General features: G+C 41.9%; 1 protein-coding gene across 1 annotated transcript in view; it reads right to left on the minus strand.

Moving 5' to 3' along the window:
• The window catches only part of Efna5 (ephrin A5), a 282299-nt gene extending 255896 nt beyond the window's left edge, over window positions 1-26403 (minus strand). Inside the window, exon 1 of the mRNA XM_059278455.1 lies at window positions 26011-26403. Within this exon, the coding sequence (XP_059134438.1) occupies window positions 26011-26135 (125 nt within the window). The 5' untranslated portion in view covers window positions 26136-26403. The remainder of the gene's footprint in view (window positions 1-26010) is intronic.
• Window positions 26404-26958: the final 555 nt, after the last annotated feature.

A 26958-nucleotide genomic window follows, 5' to 3' on the forward strand; every position in this document is an offset into this window, starting at 1 on the left:
CTTCAAAGTCCCCTAAGTGGCATTCACTGTGGACATGTTAATAACCCTTCTGAATTTATATCTGCCAAGTCTTTATTTGTATACAACAGTGGTTTGGGTGCCATTTTAACCAATCTGTCCACACTATATTGAATCGGGTTTTATGGGGAATCTGATCCCACCCCCAAATTTACCCTAAGATACCAGATCAAATAAATAGATTTGTCTGATTGTAATTCAAAGAATTTGGGAGGTAAAATTGAAATCTCATTGATATTTCATACACTTAAAGTCTTTAGAGAAGATCACCACCTCCTTCAGTGGAAGGCATTTTTACAGAGGCAATCTTGACTTCCTGAAACAAAAAACAACTACCACTACAAAAGCTCACTCTAAACCCTGACCAATAGTTAGCGATTACCATTTGCTCCAGATAAATATGGAGGACTCAGCACTATCAGGAAACTAAGTGCACTGACCTCACATTCCTTGTGTGGCCCAGTTTGCCATTATCAATCTATCTTTTCAAATATCGAAGAGCTCTGCCCAATCAATGCAGCTGAGGGAAACAAAGGAAATGGGTCTATTTACAATCCTGAGAAAACTAATCCTAGTTAGCTGTCTTCTTAACTAGCAAATTATAAAATAGGGGTCACGAAAAGACAGCTCCTTTTCTAGGAAAGGAGTAAATAGAATCTACATAAATCCTGGGACTTAGTGTCTGCTATTAACAAGTAGGTCACAGGACACAGGATGGAGTGATATAAGATGAAGTGAGTCTGAAGATCTAACGGACACCTTGAGGACTACAGTTAAGAATATTTTACTGTGTACTCAAGAGAGATGCTAATAACCATCTCACCATGTGCGTGGATCACAGCCTGTGAAATGTACCTTAAATGTACAATATAAACAAATTTGAAATGAATTCTAAAACACACCATGTGTGTAAAAACATGATCATTTTCGTCATTTGAAAATTCTACAATGTGCCCACTATCTAACTAGCTAACCGTCATGAACACAAAGAGTGAAGGGTCTTGTCCTTGAGCCTGAGGGAAATAGATGCATCCTTATATGACAACTTCCCTGAAGTAAGAGGGGATATGGATGGGGCGTCAGGAGGACACTGATTCAGTGAGAAGACTCACTAGCTCTTCACTGTACTAATCTGCCCAAGTTCAGGGCTCTCCTTGTCCAACACAGGCAGGAAGCGCACACACATCTAATCATACGGTACATAGATTAAAAGAATATTAATGTGCTTCCAAAACTGGAACTTATAAGTGGAGAGGCACTGTCACCCAGGTCAGGGATAGTGATTCCTAAAATGGTATTCCACTGATTTCAAAGAAATGAGAAAAATTTAAAAAACTACTGAAAACTTTTCAATCATGAGGTAGGTTCTGTGTAATATATAAACTCTCATTCCCCATTCTCCAAGATCCTCTAGGCATAGTATAATATAATATATAAACTCCATTAGAATCTGGACTTTTGAATGATGAACACATTGTAAGCAACTAATAATCTTGTTTAAATAAAATATAAAAGATAGTTGTGATGTGCATAAGACTCCTATTATTTGCCTCTCTTTTTCAACTATATCATCTTTACGATATTTGTCCTGGGACCTTCAGAAAGCAATGCAATATAAAATGATGTGTGCTTACATGTCTTCAAATAAAATAATTTCTTTTACATCTTGCCTAAATATCAACACATTACTCTTATGCAATTCTGAAAACTTCGAAACCAGACACTGATTTTTTTTTTTTTTTGGTGGGAGGGAGTGTACTATATACATTTTCATCCTCCTCCTCCTATATAACATTGTGGGTACAATCATCTGTAACAGATCAAGATTAAATATTTATAAAAAATATATCTTAAAATTATAGTCCCATAATTAGCACTGTTATTAAAAGCGCTTATTCTTAAAATGTCTTTAGTGGAAACAATTACCTGGTAACTGAGAATAAACATTAGTGAAATCTATATTAATACTCACTCTGATAACTAAAACAATCAACATTACAGATTTATAGGTTTCTGGGGAAAACAATTCTATATAAGCTAAGCTTAGGTTCTTAAATTCAATACTGTTCATTCTTTTTACTTGAGTAGCCAGGAAATAAGAAACACTGAGCTCACAGACAACAAATTGCAGAAACACAGCCAAGCACACGTTCTACTGTCGGTAATGGCTGCTCCTCACAAATCAATCTACTTGCATGAGAACAGGACCTTGAAGCGGACACGGACACATCTTCCCACTCTGTGACCGAACCCACACCGGCACAGGAAATGGTGTGAATCCAGTGCAGCCTACCCATGAAGGAGGTTAGGAGTCATCTGACTAGAAATGGCAGAGAAAATAGACCCTAACGTGGGCCGGGAATCTCCAAGTAAATGACTTGGTAAACAGGACAATCCAATGCACGAAAGAGCATAGAACAGGCAAAATAGGCAGTAACTCGTCGTCGTTGCTATTTATACATCTATCTCTACACTTCTCAGCACGCTGATGCACACGCACTTAGTAACTGACTTTAAAACGTCACTGATTTCACGGCTGAAGCCAATTCCATCCTGCATAGCGAGCTGACATCTTGGGACTTAAAGATGCAACGGTGTCTTGTCTTCTCAGGTTTTCGCGGGCTATTAAAACACATTTTGAAACGTCCACTTCATGTTCGCTATCATGTTATGTGTATTTTTTAATGATCACACCTGGAAAAGAAATGTGCCTAATAAGAAAGACTAGTGCTAACAGGAAACTGGGATTAGAAACACGGCTGTGGAATTGTGTTTATACAATTCCGAGAGGGGCTGCCACTGAGCACTCTTGTGAATTCTAGTGTTCTACATATTTAGGCAATTGTTTAGGGGGCTTCCTTGCTCTGCCTCCTACTACCTCCCAAAGGCAAGGAAGAAAACAAATGTAAGCCAGTTCAAGGCCTCACTGTATGAAGCTGTAAGTGAACATTTTATTTTATCCTAGGTTCTTATTTTTGTTCTCTTGAAGCACATAAGGTTTTTTCTTTTAACTATCCTTAATTTTTATAATCTAAATTTGGAGTTTAATCAGACACAGCTCAGTTGAGATCTCCCCACGTGGGCGAATTTTCAGATTTGACTCATCAACATTCAAGAGGGCAGCCTGAGTCTTTTGTCGTTGAATACGTGTGATATACTACTGTCACTACTCACTAACTGTAATTTTTGTTTAGTTTTCCATTTGCAAATCCTTAAAAAGCCATGTCTGGAAAGAAAACAGGGAAAAATGGGTTGACGATATATTTAGTGTCATATTTGAAATTAAAGAAAAAATGTGTGTTCACTTCCAAAGTTTACATTTGCTGTAGGTATATGAATGAATTTTCTTGCACTCACAAAAGGGCGTGCGTGTGTGTGTGTGTGTGTGTGTGTGTGTGTGTGTTTGTGTGTAAATTATATGTTTCAACCAAGTCGATTTAAAAGGCTAATAGATTCAGCAGTCAAACTCGACCTGGCAGAGGACAATCTCCTCTCTTCACAGATGAGGAGCCTCAACTTGACCTGGGTTAAATGACTTACCCAAAGTCAAGCAATTAACAGTGTCAGGGCTCTGACACATTCCAGATCTAATGAATCAGATGTTGTCACCTGAAACACCAACCAATTCAATCATCTTGCAAAAATGAAAAGGAGAGTTCCAGGGTATGTGGGGACCTGGGTAAGGTTAAACTGTCTAGTTGGAAAGAAAGGAAAGAGGAAAGGTGGAAGGGAGGGAGGGAGGGAGGGAGGGAGGGAGGGAGGGAGGGAGGGAGGGAGGGAAAGCAAAATAAAAGAAAAGAAAAATAAACACCCAACCTGACTCCAGGCTTTGGTAGTTTTGGAAAAGACACCACTTCATCTTTCAAAGGGTCCAAATCAGAACTTCCTTAGAATTGGCACTTGACTTCAGTTAGATTCTCAGAACATGTAGCTATATTAGCAGCCAAGAAAAAATAATATGCAGGCAATTGTTATGGTAATACTCCAGTGATTAATTCTCTAAGTGACTGAATCATAATAATGATGATCCCTGGATTTCACTGAAGAAATATTATACACATTCACTTTCTCACTGAGTCATGCTGATGTTTCAAATAGCATATCCTCCCCAATATATATAAATGAAAACTGAGGTTGGTAAAACCAGCTGCAAACTTAGATGAGGCAGTATTGACACATGTCTATCACTGTTAGACATTTTGAGCAAAAAAATAAAAATATAGAAATCCATTTAAATCTACTTATAAATACCTAATAGGTACTGTCTACGATTATAGCATATAAAAGTTATTATAGGTTTTACATGTAAAAATACATGTAAATCACTTAATTGTGAAAATAATTCCACTGGATGAGAATATGATTATTTCTTTTTGTAGACAGGAAACTGAAACATGGAAAGGTTCACTTTTCCTGGGCCTCAGCAAATACCCAGTGAGAAGAAGCACAGATCTATACCCAGAACCCACCATAAACCCTTAGGCATCACAAGCCAGCTCGGTGTACAGTGCTTTGGCACGCAAACGACGATCTCTGACCTCAAGCATCATATAATCTAGAACAGAACACATGGCGGCACCAAGTGTGTACATTAACTATCACATGACACTATCTCTAACTTATTCTTATCAACACCTATGGCCGGAGAGGGTGTGACAACTACAACTTCAAGACAGGAGGGGCGAGGTCCCTAACGTCTCCAGACACTCACTCGGCCAACAGATCTGGCTGTCTGGCAAAGGAGACTGACAGAGTGGATAAAGGAAATACCAAGCCCTTTCCTCCTCTGCCATGTACTTCTGGAGGCTTGCGAGGGAACCTGATCCACTCAGAGCCTATCGGGAGTCTTGTCCTTATGACTAATCAGGATTAATTTACCTCATGACTAACCGGGAGTAATTCACCGGCTTCGGAGATACAGAGCAGAAACTCTGAAGGAAAGACAGGAAGGAACAAAAGATGTGGATGGAGGAGGAATCTGGGCCACAGGAACAAAGTCAATCCAAGCAAACATAGGTGATTCCCTATTATTTTCTTCACTTAAAAAATTAGTTGTTTGAAATTATAATTACATCATTTCCCCCTCCCTTTCCTCCCTCCGACTCCTCCCCCAAACTAATATTTCATGCTTGACACGTGTGTGCACTGCAGAGTAAGCAAAACACACTGAAAGTTTAAGTCCACTAGGGAGGCAGAGGCAGATGGATCTCTGAGTTCTAGGCCATCCTGGTCTATAGAGTGAGTTCCAGGACAGCCAGGGCTACACAGAAAATGCCGTTTTGGGGGGAAAAAAATGTTTAAGTCAATCTAGATTTTCATGTTTACCAAGACCGGCCCTTAGATTAACTGTTTAGGAAAACATCCTGACTACATGATTCTTAACTTAGAGAACTATTTTTGTTCAAGAACCAGAGGTTGGCCTGTTCCTTCCAGACTATACACGGGACTATCCTCTCTCCACACACAAAACAGCCTTACAGCTCCAAAGATCAAGTCCACAAAACAGTGGTGCTCTGAACTAATTATGTGCCGACCGGTGCGGCAGTTTTGCTGGCTACTTCAGTCCATTAAACACTCAATAAGCGGGACTCAAAAGTGTAGCTTCTAATACTCCTTTCATATTAGCATAGATTCCCTATCATTTGACACTGTCGGCCCTCAGAAATTTTGCCCCAAGGTCATGCTTCAACATTTCACTAAGTTCTATTAAACTAAGTATGTCACTCTACACAGCCCAGCTGAGTGGTTAAGGGCCACTTATGGCTAAGAGGCCTTGGGCTAGTTTGAAATATGCAAAACCCAGTTTGCTCATCTGTAAAGCAAAAATCATTATCATGCCACTCTCACAAGAGCTCTCATCAGGACCAAATAAATGATAACAAGTGTGAGGTCCCAAGGCACTGGGCACTGGTACACAGTAAGCAACAAATAGATGGCCGCTGGTCCAGTGTTACTACCGGAGAACCCGGCACTGCCGTGGCCATACAAGCAAAAGTAAATCTCTTCCCACACCAGAACTCCGAGGTACCCACACGGAATGCCAAGCCTGTTCCATAACTTAAGAGGATCTAAAGATGGAATTCAAAAACCTAGGAGCCCCTCCACACATCCTAGAAGCCTAGAAACAGAGGTAAGTAACCTCTAAACCCCTGAAATACAGCCTGGTGTTTCGTGATGTTTGATCTGTTTTATACATTAAACTTTCCACTGGTGGTTTTGGGCAACAATGAGGCCTCTTTATTATTATTTTATTTTGTTAAAAAAAAAAAAAAACTAAAAAGAAAATGGGTGTGAAAATAGTAGCTTAATCCATGACAGGAATAAAAAGTATTCTAATAGGTCAAACCCTCCCAGGTGTCACATGGAAACACTGAAGCTGGCCGGTTTTCTCATTCCCCACCTAACCACTTATAAGCCAAGGCTAGTTTGAAGAGCTTCAACATTCACCAGTACCGGCTTATACTTAAAGAAATAAATTGTAGTAACCTGCCCCCCTTCATACTACAAATGCTGACTCATGAGGACACAGGGTATATGGGATATTTCTGTGTCTTCCTTCAACTGTGTGTGAACCTAAAATGTTCTAAAAACCAAAACCAACAACAAACACCTCTCTTTTCTTTCCAAAGCAAAAAAACATAGCCTTACATTCATAGTCTACAACATGGCTAACCCCCCTCTCCCACACATGCCTCAGATAATCTCCCAGAATAAAAGGCTTTCCTTCCAGTTCCAAATACAAGGCCACAGCCTGCAGACTTTGCTCCTGTGGCTAAAGGTCCCTGGAATATTCTTCTACTATTTCCATCTTGACTATTAAAACCATGCCTGTTTATTCAGAATCTAGACTAAATTATTTCCCTTCCAGGAAGTACTTCCCAGTGCCCCTGGACAGATGCAGTTTCTCCTAGTGTACACAACATTCCAGGCCTTAGTGTGACATTATTTGTCCTAACATGCTATCAGAGCAGAACAGTTTGGTGATTGTCTTAGCAATTAATGAATATTCTAATCACCCTGGTATTTGCCTGCATGTGGCCTTCAACACTGGTGTGTTCACATCAAACAGCACGGAAGACTATGTATGCTTTTACAGTGATCGTTAAGTATCAGTTTAGATGAAAACTCCAAACATGTCACTGGTTTTTCACGGGGTGTTTATTAAAAATTACTTCATAGTCAAGACACCCGAGGATTCCTTTTTTTAAGAATGTTTACTTTCCCAGTTAGTAAAAGTATCAGGATGGTTTTTGCTAAAATATAAGTCAGCCAGCTGTTTGTTTGGCTTCTTGAATTAAAAGATCTTAAAAAAAAAAATACTTAGCTTTTACTCAGAGCACTCCACTTTAAAACAGAGGATCTGTACTCTGTCTAAATGATGTCTTAAGAAAAAGTTCAAATTTCTCATATGATAAGAACAACTCTCCAGAACTTCAGAACTTTCCTTTCAAACGGCATGACTCTCCCGCACCCATCTGACACCTTAGGGATGCTATGGCACTTAGGAGACCCGGGAGGGTGTGTAATCCAACATGACATCTGAAGGCAGGAAGGCTGGCAGGGCCTCAGCACAGGCACCAGGAAGGGAGAACTGTTAACTCTGGAATTCAGATTTATCCACTTCTCTTTCGAGTTCACCCAAAAGCTACACGGAATGTTGTCCTGAAAAGGCAGCACGACCACCACGCCACCAAGGAGGCTGCTTTCAGAGACCAGCTGGACCCACCCAGACAAGCAGCTTCCGTGTCTGTGTCTGCTGGACTCCTCTGCCACAGACAAGACAGCCAGTGTTTCTGCCCTTGGGGCTCCCCAATCCTCTGCAACCCCGCCTAAGCCCCGGCCGGCTTTGTGGCCAGCTTCTCTTTCCGCTGTGTGGTGTATTGACGGGTTCAGCTGTGGGCCTGTTCACTTCCCTCCCCAGCAGCCTTTCTTCTCTCCCTAACACATGCACACTCCAGGCTGCGCTGGAGTGCTGACCAAGGGGGAACAATGGGAGGCTTTGAAGAAGGCTCAGGCCAGGCCCCAGTCAATATTTACTTCAGTGTGAAGCCACTGTTCTAAAGTCCCTTCCAAGCAGAACTCAACAGCGGGGAGTCCCCAGAGGTTTTGAGATTTTATTTTAACAAGAGCGAAGAGAGGTGTAGAGATGAGTAAATAGATTACTGTCCAAGTCACTTTCTCAGAGAAAATAAGGGAGGATTTTCTACACAACAGGTTAGACTTTCAATGCTAATTAGCAATTTATAACAAGAAAAACCAATCGTCTTCCAACACTGATTAGTGCAGTCTTAAAACTCCAAATCAGGCTGCACTGCAAATCCACTTACTGTGACCCCTGTATATCTGTGAGAGGAGGCTCTGATCCTATAAGCCTGGAGCTTGCCAATGTTTGCCTGTGCTGCCCAGAATGGCACTGCAGGACCCTGGGTGCCCTTAACCTAGCCTCCATAACTCGTTTTCTACCCAGATCTTCTATACACTGTCAATTCAAGTAGGTCCTACAGTGAAGTTGTGATTACCAAACCCCATGAATGAAAAGTATGCCACGGTAAAAGTGCTGACCCCGTGCCTTCTGTCTTGGCAATGGATGGAGAAGGTTGATCAGGATGCTAAAGAGAGTCGCTGGAAGGTCATATGCACTCCTTTCCCACAGTTGGAGGTGGCTCTCTAAGGAAGAGCAGAGAGGAGGGGAACTGTTGGCCGCCACACTATCTATAGTGGAGTCAATGTTGTTTCGATCATGTGAGGAAACTCTGCTTATTAAAAGCCAAACTATGTAACTGTAAATGTGTTTAACTGCTCAGCTGGTTTAATGCTTTTTAAACTTTTAAACAGAGTCAATTCTCGCAGCCTTAGCCCACAAGGGGTTGGGAAATCTTACTAAAACTTATGAGAATATTATAGATGTCCATTAGCATACCTAAAATAATTCAGAGTTGTCTGCTACAACCAACTGCAATGCTTACCATTCTACCCAAATCAGTAAGTGAACTGTGCTATAATTTTTATAACCTAATCACATATCCCACCCCCATGTTATAAAACTTCTATAAGGACGGAGAAGAAGAATCCAAACAATTCAATGATAAATATAAGAGGATCTGCAACTGGCCAGAGTTCTCATTTACGACAATTTTGTATTTAAGGGGCAAGTCGTCATCTTCCAAATGCTAACCATGTAAAACCCTGTGACACAATTCGGCCTGTGCAAAGAAAAAACAAAAACATTCAAACCATCCTTCCCTCCAAAACATATGCACAGAGAATACAACAGAACTGCCTAATCTGTTACAATTCTCTAAAGTCATGAGCTGCACTGGCTATAATCTTTACAACACTATTTCCTGTATTAGTATAAAGCAAACAATTACAATGTAATTCAAGCCAATGGTTTCAACATCGAAAGCAATGACTGGATTGTTATACATCCAATTTGAACAACAACACACTCCCATGGAAAGAAACTACTGAGCAAGCCTGGCTCAGGTAAAATTTTTGGCTGATACTTTAAAACCGACATGCAAGAATTTAAGAATTTAATTTTTAGTAGCACGGCCTGTCAATAAGTCAAACTTCTTAACTATTCTTTCACAAAGAAAATAAGCTTGGGGGGTGGGAGTGGAGGGGATAGAGAGATGGCTCAGCAGTAAAGAGCAGTAGCTGTTCTTCCAGGGTCCCAGACTTCAGTTTCCCCGCATCTATCTTAGACAGCTAACAACCACCTGTATCTCCAACTCCAGGGGTTCTGACACCCTCTTCTGGCCTCTGCAGGGATTCACACATATATGTGCATATAAACCCACAGACATGCACACATATGCATAAATTTAAAAAAATGGATAAATCTTTTTTTTTTCTTAAAGAAAAGAATCACAGAATGGAAACAACTATAGCCACTCCACAGAATCATAAGGAAAATTATACAAAAATGAAAGTTGTTACAAGCTGGTTTTCGTGACGAACTTTAATTTCCAATTTAGGAAGTGAAAGCTTTGATATGTAATGATAAAAGAACAAATATAAGGAAGTCCAAGGGTCCCATGAGCAGACAATTTTAAATATTAAAGCACTGTGCTTCTAAGGGAAATCTGTTCTGCCAAGCAAGCAGTGCTCACTCAAACAATTTCAGTGCTCCTAATGATACACTCAATAAGCACATTGGCCAAGTGGCCTTAAACGTCTGGGTGTTGCACATACGAATCACTGGTAATTTCCCTTCTGAAGTACGTTTCTTCCTTTTGGGGGGGTATAACTAAGAATAAAAGGGTATTCTCAAATAATGACGTAAGGACGTGAATGCTATTTTAGAACAAATAGTGAGCTCATTTGCTATTCACCTAACTAACTACAAACATACGAAGCAAAATCTGCTTTCAATAACTACCAGACAGCTCTCTAAGGAAGCTATCCTCTGCCAGTGAGGTTACTCGGGTTTCACTGGATTAAATATGTGCTCCCTGACAAATTCAGCTGGATGCTATGATCTATGTGTGCTTCTCCCGTTAATGTGTGCATAATTAATATGTAGTATGTTTTAAGGCCATCAATAGCAAGAGTTCTGAAGCAGAAAGGCATCAAGAGACTTACTGCCAGAGCGGTGGGGCTTAGATTCAGAAAACTCCAAGATCTCAGGGCTAGCCTGGCTGCCCACAAGAGCAGCCCTGGACAGGAATTGATTTGTTTCAACAAGCTCTTCATTGGAAATACAAGCATTCTCCAGGAGGGTGTCGGTATTCATTAATTTCGCCTTTGAGAAAGAGATATCTCATTACACCTATGAAGACCAAAGTAGAGAAAGCAATACAGACAAGGAACCGAGAGAAGAGAGGACATCAAAATAAATGACCACATTGAAAAAGGAGATCCAGAACTCATCTCTGTGAGGAAGGCCTTGCAGACATGTCCTAAGTACCGCTTCTCACACATTTCTCCTTCAGTAGAAACCAAAGGATAAATCGAAATGAGAACTTCTTTAAAACAAAAACAAACAAACAAATGCAATGCAAATGCAAGATTCACAGCTTCCGGATACAACAGCACACACACAGATAAACCTGTCTTTGAGAACGTTAACGCTTCCAAGATGCTTTGAAGGTAAGATTTTATTTCTGAGAACGGAGTTTCTCCTTGGTTGTTTTTGTTTTCAGTTGTTGCTTGTGTTGAGGCAGAAGAAGGTCACTATGTAGCACAGGCTGGCTTTGAACTCACTTGTTCTGCCTCAGCCTCCCAAGTGCCGGGTCCACAAGCATGATCCACCATCCCCACTTTAAGGACATTCTCATCTGCAATCTATAAGGGTATGTTGGATTTTATAAAGTGAGCGTCACCCGCATGACATACACGTGTCCCATTAAACTCTTGATCCTTCTGTTTCCCCGGCCTTAGAGGCAGGTGTCTCGAGTGGAGTCTGCACTCCAGGCTGAAGAGGAAAGCAGAGCATGGGCTCCTCATCAGTGAAGGCCAGGTAGGCTGTGCACTAGTGCTGATGGACTCTATCCATCTAATGAAACAGCTTTATAGCAATTTTAAAGTCTCCTATACACACTTCCCTTTACATTTTCACAGAAGGGAGACATTATCTTTATCGAACCTATTTATTTATTAGGATGAAAAAAAAATTGAAGTTCCTACGTGCCACTATGAGCGGAACTTATAATTCAACCAGCAGTAAAATTTAACTAGATCTAAAATTAATAACAAAAAAATGACAAAAATAACAAAAAGATGATTGGCAAAGTCAACTTAATATGATTTGGGTTTTTGTTTGTTTGTTTGTTTTTTTACTTATTCTATGTGTAAGAGGTTTTTTTCCTGTGTGTATGTGAATCCCATGATTGCTTGGTTCCCACGGAAGTCAGAAGAGGACATCAGATCTCTGGACCTACAGTTACAGATGGTTGTGAGTTGATGTGTGGGTGCTGGGAACCAAACCTGATTCTCTGTAAGAGCAGAAAGTGCTCTTAACCACTGAGAGATCTCTCCAGATCCTTGACATACATACATACATACATATGTGTGTGTGTGTGTGTGTGTGTGTGTGTGTGTGTGTTTCGAGACAGGGTTTCTCTGTGTAGTTTTTTGGTGCCTGTCCAGGATCTCGCTCTGTAGCCCAGGCTGGCCTTGAACTCACTGAGATCCGCGTGGCTCTGCCCCCCTAGTGCTGGGATTAAAGGCGTGCACCACCACTGCCTGGCTTCTCGATATATTTTTAAATATCTTGTTCTCTAAGTCCTTGTGCCTCTATATTGCTCAAAAAACAAAAAGGTTTTGTCCTAAACAGCTGTGATTTTGAAACTCAAATTTTAAAAAATAGATGAATGTAGTATTTTTCCTCGTTAATGCTACCAAAACAACTTACATACACACACATCAAAAAACACACAAACAAAAAAATAAATAAATCAGGGTATGCCTAAAAACTCAATGACAATCTATTAATCTGATAGGCAAAAAAAAAAAAATACTTTCAATAACTTTGAGATATATTTTTAAATATTCAATATATTTATTTTCTGTTTTTTTTTTAAATGGGGGAACAAAGCCAGGTGGTGGTGGTGCACACTTTTAATCCCAGCACTCGCACTCGGGAGGCAGAGAAAAGCCGATGTCTGTGAGTTTGAGGCCAGCCTGTCTACAGAGTGAACTCCAGGACATGCAGGGCAACACAGAGAAACCCTGTCTTGAAAAAAAAAATAAGAAGGGGGGCAGGGGACACAAAATACTCATTAGAACTATTGGGCATCTTCTACTCTAAGCCTGTCAATGACCATGAGATTTAGGTTCATGATCCTATTTTGAATGAGGCCATTCCTTAGAGATATACCAATGGCTTCACTTTGTTCAGTAAACAGAGCCTATTCCTACTTTTAAGTCTTCCAAGTCCATAGCACACTTCCCTTGTAAGAGCCACTTCAGCTCCCACACAGTCACAGAAGCATCTCAAGATTCTTAATCTAGGGGAATTATAAACTCCAGAAACAGTGAGCGTTCCCCCTCAAAGTTCCTATTGAGAACTGCCCTCATGTATACCAGGGGAAGCACAAACACACGCTTACAAAAGAACAAACAGCCCTATGCTGAATTACTATTCTTAATAATGTGCATTGTTCTTACAAACTGCTGCCCAGAATCTTAATTAAATTCATTATATCAAGAATTTAACAAGGAGGATATTTGCTTCTACTTTATAATTAACTACAAAAAGTGTTGGCAAACACTGTTATAAAATAAGAGCAAGCCAGGCGGCGCACGCCTTTCATCCCAGCACTCAGAAGGCAGAGGCAGGCTGATTTCTGTGAGTTCAAGGCCAACCTGGTCTACATAGTGAATTCTAGGCCAGCCAGAGCTGCAAAGCAAGACTGTATCAACAACAACAACAACAATAATAATAGTAAAATAGATAAAAGCACAGCTAAGTGGAATGCTCATTGTCTTCTTTGTTTTCCTAAGTACCTGATAGACAGCAGGTTTTATCTTTCTTTTCATACCAGCACCAAGTCTACTGAAGGACGCTTTCACAGACTTAGGGCTCTCTTAGGTTGGTAATACTGTGTTCACAGCAAGAGAATAAGGACAAAACAATAAACAAAAGAAGGCAGAGTAACCAAAGTCCAGCCAGCCCCGCTACTGCTCGTTAATAAAATCATTACACGCTCTTCGTGGCCCAGAAGAAAGCGAAGCACTGGCAGTGAAGTGTAGGACGCAGAAATGTATCTACAGACTCTACAGGAGCAGTTTCTCTCTAGGGACACTGAAATCATAGAAATTTAGAGCAGGAAGGCCTTTTTCCCCAAGTCTTTAAAACTCTGCTGGAAGCAGAGGCTCCTGAAAGCTACCCACAGGAAACTCGGCCAGTGGAAACAGAAAAACTGTCAGTAGGCATCCTCTATGCTGAATATAAAATAAACATTTTGAGCTCATTGGACCACATGGAGTTAAATTAGAGAGTGTTAAAAATCTGTTTTTGAGGTGTCATTCTGGAACTGCTACTTACAGTACCTTCGGGGAAGGTTTGCACGTAAATACCCTTAAAATTCATAGCAGGGTTCTCTTCAAACTTCTTGGACCAAGACAACATTTTCGCCGCAGTAGGGTTTGTCTACAGAGGGGACTTACAACCAAATCCCCAGCCTTCACCTTGTTAATGGTGCATTTTTAATGAAGCATAAACCTCAATGTACAATTTCATTTTATATGTCTGCAATTTGGTGGAAATGGCTAGAAATGAAGACTGCTGGGCCTTTCAGGTCTTTTAAATGACAAATAACTTCACTTGTGCAAATATGGAGCCATTTTAGAAACCAGAGAGATGGTTACATAGAAAGCTTGGGGCAAACACCACCCCAAGTCCTCAGCCAGAGAGAATCTACCTCTCCCACTGAATATGCACGGAACACCCAAGTTCAAACTAGTTCACAGCCAGGAGACTCGGCATCACTGTACATGACAGTCTCCCCTGGGAACTTGTCAGAAATGTGAGACCCAGGTCCACCAAATTAAAATCTACATTTCAGCAAGATTCCCCAAGATCTCCAAGTGTACCCTAGGGGTGAGATAAAGGGACCTAGAAAGCACTAAATGAACGTTTCCTGGTGGCTGGCATACTGTCTTCAATTCTACATTGCCAGCTCTCAGAACAATAACTGGCCACAGTAGACACTTTATAGGTACCTGTCAAGCGAAATGGTGTGAAGATTTCTTCTAGTACTTTCTACTCTGTACTGTCATTACAGCCACAAAATTCTTAACTCTGAACCAAACTCTTGAATTCCTTATGGGCATAGACATTGCCCGCCTTCTCTCTGAGTCTTTGGTATGCCTCTTGGTGTTTTTTACACATGGTATCACTCAATAAATATTTTATCAATCATAACTTCTAAGTATCCAACACATGAATATATATTACTAATAGAATATATTATTACTAATACTGATAACATTTCTTTAATGTGAATTTTTTTTTGAAATATGTTCGAATCAATATAAAATTCCTGAATTCCCCCATTTGGTTCTAGTATGAGATACAAGAAATACATTCTCTTCAAACAGAAAGAATTTGCTCAAAGAATGAGAAGTGTTCATGTAAAACATTTATATAAGACACAGTCTGAGTCTATGCAGCATTCTTCACATGAGCAGAGTGTGATGTGATTGCAACTCAGGCCTGGTTTGGAAACACCCTGATATTTAATAACTTCAAAGGCTTGTTACCAAACATACCGAAGCTGTTGAGGATTGAAAAAAATACTACTTTTTGTTTTATTTTCTTTCTTAAATAGATATAATAGTGACCAGGGCAGTGAAACAGCACCAAAGAGCTCTATGGAATAAACTGATCATCCAGATATTGACACAAACATTTAGGTAAGGAAATAACAATTTTCAAGAAATAATCAGATAATTAACAACATGTGTGCATTGATTACAAGACAATGCCCAAATAATATTTAAATTAATGAGATACTCAGAGGCATAAATTGACTGATTCCATGTATATTATGAAGAAAGGGCACTAAAGGGGGGGGTGCCCATCAAAGAACTGTCATTCTTGAACCTAATTAGCTGAATTAGCTAGCTTATGTACATTTTGTTACCAATGGTTTATTTAGATTCAGAAAATGTATAGCACAAAAATGAACCAAAAGGTATGTCTGACCCTATGTGTATGTATATGGGATACACACACACATACACACACACACACACACACACACACACACACACACACAAAATCATGCTGTAGTCTTCCCAAGAGGATAGTCAACAATGGTGATAGCTGCGTGTGTAATTAGTTTTCATCGTTCCCCTGACGGCTCTAGTTCAACACAAGACCTTTTCCTTTTTATGTTGTATATGCTATGGAAAAAATACATTAATAACAGGCATTTAATTATGGGCCCGGCCACCAGAAAGAAACAGAGTCCGTCTAAAAACATATTTTAATTTGTGGGGGAAGGGAGGCTCATTCTCCGGTTACAATAATCTCCACATATTGATGACTGGCATAAAAGGAGGGAAAAGGTTTTAAAATGCACCAGGTCTCTCGACAGTAAAGTATGTATAAGTGCTACACCAAAACTAAAACCAAGAATAGTATAATGCTTACACTAAAATATTAATAAGAATAAAGGCATTGCTTATTAATAAGGGAAATACTTTTAGAACAGCTTTATGTTTTGAGAACAGCTGTGAAGAGTACAGAGATTCAGTTTAAATTCTGGTTTTTGTCTCACTTTTCACAGACTTAAAAAAAATTAACACTTGTATCTTCTCTCTGGGTGCCACGTTTCCTAAGGCTTCCTTTAATTTCTTTTATACAGTATTTAAAATGAAGCATCCCCCAGTTGCTGCCATGGTGGACATGAGATCTGCCACTGAGGTCTTTTCTCTTCTGATTAATTAGTAATTGGGAGACACATTTTGGCGGCTTTCATTTCCCTATTATTTTCTCTAGTTTGACACAAAACCCTGTCAGAAGCACCACTATTTGAACTGCACCCCTCTTTAGTGCTGGGTCACTAAATGCTAATAAATGGGGCTCCTGCCAAAAAAACTACAGAAATAGGCATAAAAGTTTATTGAGGCGGCAACAGTAAACAAGTATATGAAGAAAACACTGAATGCCACAGTATCTAAAACATTCATGGTCTGTCTGAACCCAGAGGTTATTGGCAAGATTGCAGACCTGGAACTAAAAGAAAAGGCCTTTAACAAAACCACCTCTTTCATCTGTCATTTAAAAAAAAAAGTATTTGCTAAATAGACCAGGCAAGTGCTTTACCACAGCAGAAAGGTACATCTGAGCCTCCTTCATTCTTCTGCGTTATTCCAACTGGATGAGTAAAATTATCTGGAAGCAAAGACTGATAGCAACTCCTCGGAGGGAGAGCACATCCAGAAGTCACCCAGCTCTGAGCCAGAGAAACGTTCTTCATAAAGGGGGGTGGGGGGGGGAGGCTCTTAAACTGAAGCTGAGAAGCTCTGGAAAGCTGCACACAGCTACAGCAGCATCGACTTCAGGGTCTCCAATTCTAAGTGTCAGTCACTTCAAAACAGTACCCCGCTACGATGGTGGCTCAGGACACTTATGTGCCAGGGCAGTGGCCATGCTGTGCGAGTCAGAGGTCACTGCTTCCACATTCCGACATCTGTCTGAATTTTCTTGCTCTGAAACAATAGAAGGGGGGGCCTGGGTCCATTTGCTCCCACTTTGTTTAACCTAATTGTTAAACACAAAAGACAATTTCCCCATATTGAGAGTTCCTTTAACCTTTCTTCCCATTCTCACTCGTCTCCATTAAACTAAACACTATAAAAACTTCATTCAGAAGGTTAAGTCTCCTATATAGTAAGCTCAGGAAATGCAACAAAATGGTAATCCCTCTGACATCTCAGAAACCTCAAATATCATGTCTTCCCCCACCATCAAAACCTGGGTTACAATTTGTACTACAATTAATGACTTCACTAAACCATAACTTAATTTTATTCAAACCACAAGACCACATTTTCTATAGGAAAACGCTTTCATCATACATGTTTTCATAGTAAGAGGCAAGAGCTAATTGTTAATTATAGTTTTTACCTATATAAATAAGTCACTAATAAAACAAAATGGAAACTCTGACAGCTGGGAAACAACATTTAAAAAAAAAAAGAGGTATTTGTGAGTTCATTTAAAAACTAAAAGGTCACTTTGAACACCCACTTATTTTAATCTTCCGCACCAGCCTGTCAAAGGAGAGCAGATGATGGACCTCATAGGAAAGCTTGGCACAAAGGCCTCTGCCAACTCAGACCTTGACTTGAGCCATAAGAGGTCTATCTGTTCTTTGAGCATGCCTCTTATTTACCAGCTCTACCCCGACTCCATAACCACGCAAGCCCCTCTTGTGCTGAAGAAATCTGAAGCTGACGGAGGGCTCATCAGCGCCCAGTTTAAATTAGACAGACCGACTCGGGCTACTTTAAAAAATTAATCTTCAGGAAGCCTTGCTTTTACTGAAATACATGATAATGATGTTCCCAGGCATCATCAAACAGATGCAGTACCAAGAAGTGTAGTGTAAACTTTTGGTAAAGTTTACTAGGCCACATGTTCCTCCAAATGTACCCAGAAATACAGAATAGATTCAGCTGATAGGATCACACAAGCTTCAGTGGCAAGTGTTTGCCTCTAAAATAATTCTTTTGTAGTACCCTCAAAAGACTGTTTATCATCATCATCATCATCATCATCATCATCAGGAAGAGGAGAAAAAATGAGAAACTGTATTTCAGGGGCACCTGGGCTCTGACTACACATGATGCTTCTCAGAGCATAAAAAGGCTTTAATTTGGGAGGTAGCCTCACTTTTACCCCAGCCTCTTACTGCATAAAGATACCTAGTCATGCTCATCAGTTCTATGTGTCTGCTGGGGTCAGTGGCACTCATGTCCAACAATAGGAAGAACTACTTAGTTAGGTCAGCATAATGACATCAGTCTAGAGGGTGGGGTGACAACAGGGACTGTCGATCTATTACTCTGAAATCAGCAACGAATTGTAAGCTTCAAGAGAAAAGTCCATACGGAAACATGGTACAGCCTAGCATTTAACATTAAAATATAATACGCCTCGGCGAAGTAGGTTAACACTATTTAAAACGTCCTTTTGCCAACTAACTGCAGGGAGACACATAGCATGTTTGTAACTTTGTAAATTAAAGATAGAACTTTGAGACAGAATCTCACCAAAATGCTTACTTGGTGGTTTAGTCCCGTTTCTATATCCATATTCATTTGCAGACGATTTTCACGAGAAAAATGAAATCGGTCTTAAAACAAGATGGCTGCTTTGAAAGGTGGGGAAGAAAAGAAAAAATGCTGGAAGCCAAAGCCAGCCTTTCTAAAGGCAGAAATCTGACTTTTGTCTTATTCTAATTTCTGTGTGTTGAAAGCATCCACCTGGGAATACATCGGTTACAATGTACAAAATCTTAAAAAGTATTAGTAACGAAGCCATTTCTCGAAATGGTCCAATCTTTGTGTGCGGCAAACCGCACGACTGTCCAATACCCACACGCATGTGCGCAACAACAGAGATGCATCCATCACAAATGGGTACGTTCTCACTTGTTTCACACCAAATCACGGTCATCAGTCGTGAAAATCAGGCCACTGGCTAAATCACAACAGTCATCACATCGACTCCTATCTCTTAAGAATCCTATATAAAACTACCCTGTAATACACAAACAATTCAACTGCATTTGACTTCTTACAGTTAAAGCATAGGAAATAAACTGTTCAGAAGAATCTCTCCTTGGAAAGCACTTCGCTGACCTTCCCCGAAGTAAGTGCAGATTAATTTTATGACTTCCATATAAAAATTAAAAATATTTCCCTACATCTTGAAATAACTTTTAAGCAGACTTTTTTAAAAAAAAAAAATCATCTAAACCTATTTTTATTCCTCACTTGAGTGGAAAATAAGACCTGACAGTAACATTTTCTTCAACCTGTCAACTGTCAGTTGCATGAGGGATGTTTCTAAAGATGACAAAGGGTTATTTTTCCTTATTGAAAGTGATAGAATCCACCTGAATGAAAGCTGAGTGAACCGTCGCTAGTGTGCTGCGGTCGCTCAGCAGCTAGGTAACTTCAGTAGGAGTTTTCAATATTTTAAAGTAATGTTTTATGGAAACATATGGTTCGCTGTTTGAAAACGAGACCCAGAAAGCTCAAAAATCAAGAGTTTGTATCCATGCAAATTTTCTAAGAGCAAATGGTACACAGATTTTTAGAAGCTCCACAATAATCCCTTAGAGAATGTAGTAAGAGCTACAGACTATCAAGAAGGCCAAAATGCATGGATTTCTCCTCTCCAAGACGTCTGTATGATAATTTTAGGATAGAAAGTTTACATTATTAATGTTAATTTTAAGCCAAGTGGTTCTGTGTCATTGTGCCGACTTGTTCGTGACTGGCTACATTTTGAAAACATAAAATGCAAACAAAATTTAAGAGGGGAGAAAAAAAAAGCAGACTTCCTAGTATTGAGTAATCTCCTATTCAGAAACACTGGAGGTTCACATTAATCACCAGAAACTTTTCTACAAAACATTTCAGGACATGGGTTGAAAAGCAGACTAACATATAAATGGAAAAATATAAATCAGCCCCTTCAAAGAGACAGTAATTTATTGACGTTTGGCCAAGACCACTATGGTAAGACAAATTATTAAAAGTGAGTATTAATAACTCATTCCTCATACTCCTCTTTGAAGTTTTTATGCCTGAATATGAAGGTGTTATTTGTCACAACTGATCAAAAGACAATTTTTTTCCCCTCTGTTCAGAAGACTGATCTGAGTGAGTTGTCCTGGGCAAGGGGTAAGGACTGCCTTCCCCTCTGTGCTTACAGGAACACAGGCTTCCTTGTCAACATGGATGTTGTAGTCATGCTGTTATTTTAATAGTTTATATACTACTTCTGAAGAGAAAAATCAATAATATGGTCAGACTCAACCACGGAGTGGTGCATGACTGAACAGATCCTACCTTTTAAAATCCTTATAGCCAAGGAGGTTATTCAAAATAATCAGAAAAGGAAGGGAGTCTTTTTCAAAAATTAAGCAAATAATTTATGTTGAAAAATAAACTAAACACTGCACCATCCAATATACATAAAATTGTCTTTTTTAACATATTCTTAGGTCTTGTAGCTCTCTCTCTCCCTCCAACCTCCCTCTCTCTCTCTCTGCAAATTATCTTGGCATCTTCTTTTCCCAAGCTAGCAAAGCCCAGGACTCCTGAAGGACTAATTGTATTCATTCACTCTCTTGGCCCAGCATGAAGCTGGTAGCTAGTTCCTTTCATAGCAACAGGAGAGAAGGAGGTGCCATCTTTATCTTTCCCCATCCAACAGGAAAGCAGGCCAGTGGGGAGAAGGCAATGAAATGCCTGTTCAGAAGGTATTTTGCAAGATTAAACAGCAGAAAATCCAGGAAGTTAATTTGCCCAAACAGTTAAGTGTTCCACCTAACCATGTCCCTGTTGTCACAGGAAAGCCCCAAAGCTCTTGTGTATCAGCCACAAAATAAACCCGGTTAATACCACTCAAGTCACACATCCGAAGAAGTGAATTCCTAAAGACTAACTCTGATATCTTTGATCACTCACGTTTTATTGATATTGGGTTTGTACTGGAAATGCTGAATGAGCCTGTATAGCTACCTCACAGAGCACTGGTGTGTCAGTCATCTTAACAACAGCTAGTATATGTTTCCTGCTAGTTTACTACGACGATAAAATAATACACATAATGGCTGTGAAATAATAAACTCAGTAGCTAATTTTGCTCTGTAAAACTCCAGGAAAGATGGACCAAACTCTAGAAGAGGACTTCTACAAACGTTTGTATTTGAAGGAGAGAGGCGGGGAGGGAGGGTTGTGTAGACTGCAGATCTCCTATACATGGACACACATAAGGACATGGGATATCCACCTAATGTAGAGTGCTTACATAACTCTGATATAAATATCAAAATGATAAAATTAGCCCAATAGAGCTAATAAAATGATACATTATATGGCACTGAAACATAAGAGTTAGATCTCATATGATGCCATTTATTTTTTTAAAATGTGTTTTGAACATATAAAGACATTACTTTAAAAATCTGAAACTTCAGAAATAAAGGAATCCTTTACAAATTCAGTCATAGAACCCACTGGAAACCAAGATAAATCTCTCCTCTCCCCTCACAACTAGTTCCTGGATTTAAACCTCGATGATTTCATTTATTTGTCAATGAAAAAGGCACAGTGCCAGCGTTCTGGCGTACATGATCAAATTGATGATGGCTCAGATGTTTTTTAAATGAACCACTGATTTCGGAAAGAAAAACACTCAAGGGAACAGTCTTAGAAAAATATTAGCCCTTCTCTCTACTTAGCTATGTGCACAGGTCCCTAACATGCAGAAACACTCAGGACGGCTAGCCCACAATTCTAATCACTTTCAGAACTCCAGATGAGAACACAACCAGATGATGCGAGTGAGCTACTATTTGTGTGTGAGATGCTTGTAGTTCCTAAAGAAATGAAGGGATTAAAAAAAAAAAAAACACCAACCCAACTTGGCGGTGCTTACTGAAATCTTCATGATTAACAGAAGAGAATAAACTCTTAAACTGATAACATTCAAACCTTAGCAGAAGCAAATCACAGACTGAGGAGACCTGTATTCCTTATATTTGCAACCGTCTTTTATTTTTTAAACTCCCTTACCTACAACACAAATCAAGAGATATATTTAATGACTCCAGCATCACTTTAGGGAATATAGAAACTGAAGAGCAACTTTCACTAAACACACGGCGTTTAAGAGAGTATTTGTTGCAAGCTTCGAACTGTTTACAGTAATCTTCAGGTTAATGGACGTGTTGTTAATACCAAGTCATGTCTATTTGTATAAACGTGGCTACCAAGGGGGAATCCAAATAAAGTTTTATTGTTTTAAGTTATCTTTAAAAGTTCCTTAAAATCTTTCTATGGTTTCAAGTTAAAGCAAGTAGTTATACTCTCTTTGAGTCAGATTTTCATTGCGCAAATGATTCCCTTGCAGTCCAGCTAGAATGCAATATAACAGTAAGAGGATTGTCCACACTTCTAGGTAAAACTCCAGCAAGGCTTCAAAATTGAGAAATGTGAAGGATGCAGTTAGGTAAATGTGATATAGTATTTCTATTCAGACTGTTACCTCTCAGTTGCTATTTCACAGATTTGTGCCAATTTGATGCATAAAAATCAATTGGGTTCACTGCCTAATAAATACTGGCAACTAAAAAGTTAGCAACATTTAAAAGCTGAATATCCATTTCCCAGAAGTGACCAGCAAGGAGATGGGCTCTAACTGGAGACCTATTCTGACAGGGTATGAGTTTGTATTTTCCTATAATAAACAGACTTACAAATACTTAGAGCATGCATGCAAAGCCAGCAAGGATACTCCATAAGGTAGACAAAATTCTATCTGCCACAGAAGTTACTTCAAGAACATTACAGAGTGAACTGCCTAATGCTTATGACCAAGATATATTTAATTTTATTTCAACCTAAATAAACACAATTTCAAGCAGAATCTACTTGCATAAGTTAAAATACATTTACTTTGTCTACAGAAACTATCCATTCTTATCAGTTTAATGTGTTCACTAAACTTCTAAAAAAAAAAAGAATTTAAGTTGCAAGTAATATTGTCTACTTATTTTTCCAAAGGCTGAAGTCTGTTTATTACTTTATTGATTTAGCAAAATCTTGACCCATCTGTAGAAGACCAGAAGTCAGGGTTAACTTACTTTACAAAATCATAATGTACATGAAAAAAATATACATTTAATTTGTCATACAGAATAAACCCATGCAAATTCTATGAAATGTTTTCTATCCCTGTGACAAAGTGTCGGTTTTTACTTTGAAATTACTTCATTTTCAAATGCCCCTTTGGGTTATATCAAACTTGACTTTTCCTAATGCATAAAAAAGCGCATTTCACTTAATAAATCTGAATTAAAATTACCTACTTTTTAAAGTAAGTTTTAATGTGGCAACATACCATCATAAATGCCTCCACAAACCCCTAAGAATATTAAAGGTTGGGTCTAAGAAAGGTCCCTGGCTCTTTCTTTGGTATGTCATCAAACTGCTAATAATCAAGTAGTGAGGTATTTTGCACAGCCTTCCCATTAGCATGCTGGCTTAAGACCTACTCTTGGTATTCTAAAAGTCTACCAATTCTAACTTCGAGCAGGTTCAAAAACTACCGTGGCATCCTGAGAAAGAGTTTCTCTTTAGGCAGGGCAGATCTATTAAAAAACATGACCTGTGACAAAAATCAATCTGCTAATCTCAAACTAAACAACGGTATCAAAAGCATAAAACAGAGATAAAATACCCTGCAACTCTGAGCCTAGCTTGACAGGTAAAGGGGGTGGGGGTATGTCAGGTTTTCTGCTAAAGCCCTGGGCAACCTGGAGCACTCACCTTTCTAATGAATGAATACCAGGACAAATAGACCCCACGGAATTTTTCAGTGACAAACAAGACCAAAATGACTCAAATTCAAATAACAGACTCTACTAGATAAAGCACTTAAGTTTAAAAAATATTAGCTGATGTTCCATACAGGTTGCCCAACAAGGTCCAAAGAAGACTACGCCAGGCAACGTAATTAGACTTGCTTTTAACACACCATCGCAACTAGAAAGCTTGCGTTTGTCTTGTCAGCTTTAATAAAAGGCATATTCTCTGGCGGAGTGTCGTCTCTTTTCTCTTTTCCTAGTAGTGGTTAGTGGCATGTCAGGGAGGAAATGGTTTCCCATCCTAATTCCCACCCTCGGAACACCCCTTTTATTAAAAACGCAAACTTTCAGGGATGTCTCCACTTGTGCTAGCTAGGCCGGCACTTAGGACTTTCGGCTACCTGGGTGTGACTGGGCCGGAGTAACAGGGCGGGGCGATTTCTCCCTAGGCTGGGCAACCCTTCGAGCGTTCCTGGAGACATCTGCTCTTCATCCCAGCTGACCCCAGTCAAGCAGGGAATGCTCGCGAATTCAGACCGAGGGAAATCTGGAGCCGCTAGAAAGGGCTGGTGGGAAACTGAATTGGAGGCGTCCGCCGGCCCCCCTAGCCCAGAGCAGAAGATGCGCCACAACCACAGGCTCAGTCCTCGGGCTCCCGCCTCCTTTTCTCGCCAACTTCCACTTCGGCTCAGAGAAAAACCGATCATCCTAGGTACAAACGACACTGCTTCCCTCCCAGGACAACACCACAGTACCAGCCCACAGCTGGAAGCAGAGCGATGTGGGCCCAGCGGGCCCGACCGCCGGGTCCAGATCCGGGAGAAAGTAACGTTTGGGAATGCTCCGGATCCGAAAGGGTCTGCCGGGTGCTGGGGACGACCCTCCTTTCCCATCTCCAGGGTCCAGAAACTCAGGGTGACTGCGGCTGGCTGGGGCCCAGCACGTGCGCCAGGGCAGTCCCCGGAACCCGCCTCCAGCCTCCCGCGTAGCCCGCGGGCTTCGGGGTCGCGGGCACACGGTTCCAGGTAACCGCGCGCGTCCCTCCGGCTGTGCAGCGCCAGGCCCCGGGGCGAAGGCTCCCACCTTCCGGCTCGCCAACTCCAGCAGCTCGCTCTGCACTCGTGACGTAACCCGGCATTCGATCAAACTTTCTGGCACCTTAAGCCCACTGGGGGAAAGGAGGGTGCCCGAGCTAGGAGAATCCTTTCCACGGCCAAGCGCGCTGGGCCTAAGCCGCCTGGTGGGGGGGTTGGGGGGGGGGTCACCGCACAGTTTTCTGGCAGTTAAAAAGAACATTAAAACCTAAAGCTTCTGCTTCTCATACACACACACACACACACACACACACACACACACACACACACACACAGACACCCATCGCTTCCCCTAACCCGTGCGCTCTCTGCGCGCACAGGGGAAAAAGAAGGAATTATGTTTGAATTTAAAAAAATAAATAAATAAAGACTTTGGTGTTCAGCAGGTTCTCGGCCCCAGTCTTGCGCCCCCAGGCTCCAGGAGCGAACTCACGGCGGTACGCACCCAGAGCTTTTCCCAGACCCAAGCCCTGAGCCGGGATCCGGAGGTGCGAGCCAGTCTTCCCCCGGCTGGCAAGCGAAGTCCCTGGTCCCCGGCTCCCGCCCATTTCCGAGCCTTCCCCGCACCCCCTCGGAGGCAGCGGCTCCGCGCAGCCCTGGGGATTCCGAGCAGCAACCAGCCGGTCCTGCCGCCGCAGCTTAACAAAGAGCGGCGCGGAGCGAGCGCTTCCCGCCGGCGCCCGGGCAGCCAGCAGCGTCTGGCGACGCAGGCTCCGAGGGCGCGCGCTGCCTGCGGCTGGTGCGCGCCGCTCCCCGGGCCGCCGCTGCTCCCTGCTCCCGGGCCCAGGCCCGCGGAGCCCGAGCTCTCGGCGCCCCCACCCCGGCCACCTTACCTGGGGTTGCTGCTGTTCCAGTAGACAGCGTAGCGGTCGGCGACGACTTTGGAGCCCGGGTCCTGGCTGAACACACACATCCAGAGCACCAGAAACAGCAGCGTCAACATCTCCACGTGCAACATCACGCCTGGCCAGCGGCGGAGCCCCCGACGCGCCACTCCGGGGAGAGAGCGGGGATCCAGAGGGAGGGAGGGAGAGGGGCAGAAAGAAGAGACCGGACGCCAAATAAATATGAATAAATAAAACGAAGGAGCGAGAGGAGCGCGGCGAGCGCGGGAGGAGGAGGAGAGCGAGAAGAAAAGAAGGCAGTGGGTTGGGGCTGGGGGGGGGGGGGACACACACACAAACTCGCACCCCCACTGAAGGGCTCGGGAGGGGAGAAGAATCACAAGACGGAGAGACGCGTGCGTGTGTGCGGTGGTGGCGGCGGCGAGGGCGGGGGAAGGGGTGCAGAGCTGTGTCTCGGGCGGCGGCTGCAGGCCGGTCACCCCGGGAGAGGGAGGTGCGTGCGGGGCCGGGCGGCGGCAGCGCGGGTCGGGGCAGGCGGCGGCGCACGCTGCACAGTCACCGGGAGTTGAGCGCCGCGGCCGCGGGGAGACATACACCGGCCCGCCGGGCCCGGCTCAGCGTCGGCGCCGCGGTCTGCGCAGGGTTCCTCGGCTGCCCTGGGCCCTCGCTGTGCGCCCCCGCTTTGCTCCAAGTTACTTTGGCGGCCGGAGAGAAACTGCGGGAGGAGGGCGCTGTGTGGATCGGGGCGCGTGGGGGGGTGGGGTGAGGTGGGGGGTCTTCACGCTCGTGGCCCCAGGAGGCTGGAAGCTGTCCGGAGCCTCCCTCTCTGTCTTGGCCCGGCGACCCCCGCGAGCCACGCAGGAGTCCTAGGTACTGCGGTAGCCGGAGGTGCGCAGAGAAGGGTGGGGATCCGGATCCGCAAGCCCAGCTCCGTCG

This window comes from Peromyscus eremicus, chromosome 13 (assembly GCF_949786415.1).
Source record: "Peromyscus eremicus chromosome 13, PerEre_H2_v1, whole genome shotgun sequence".
Lineage (NCBI taxonomy): Eukaryota > Metazoa > Chordata > Mammalia > Rodentia > Cricetidae > Peromyscus > Peromyscus eremicus.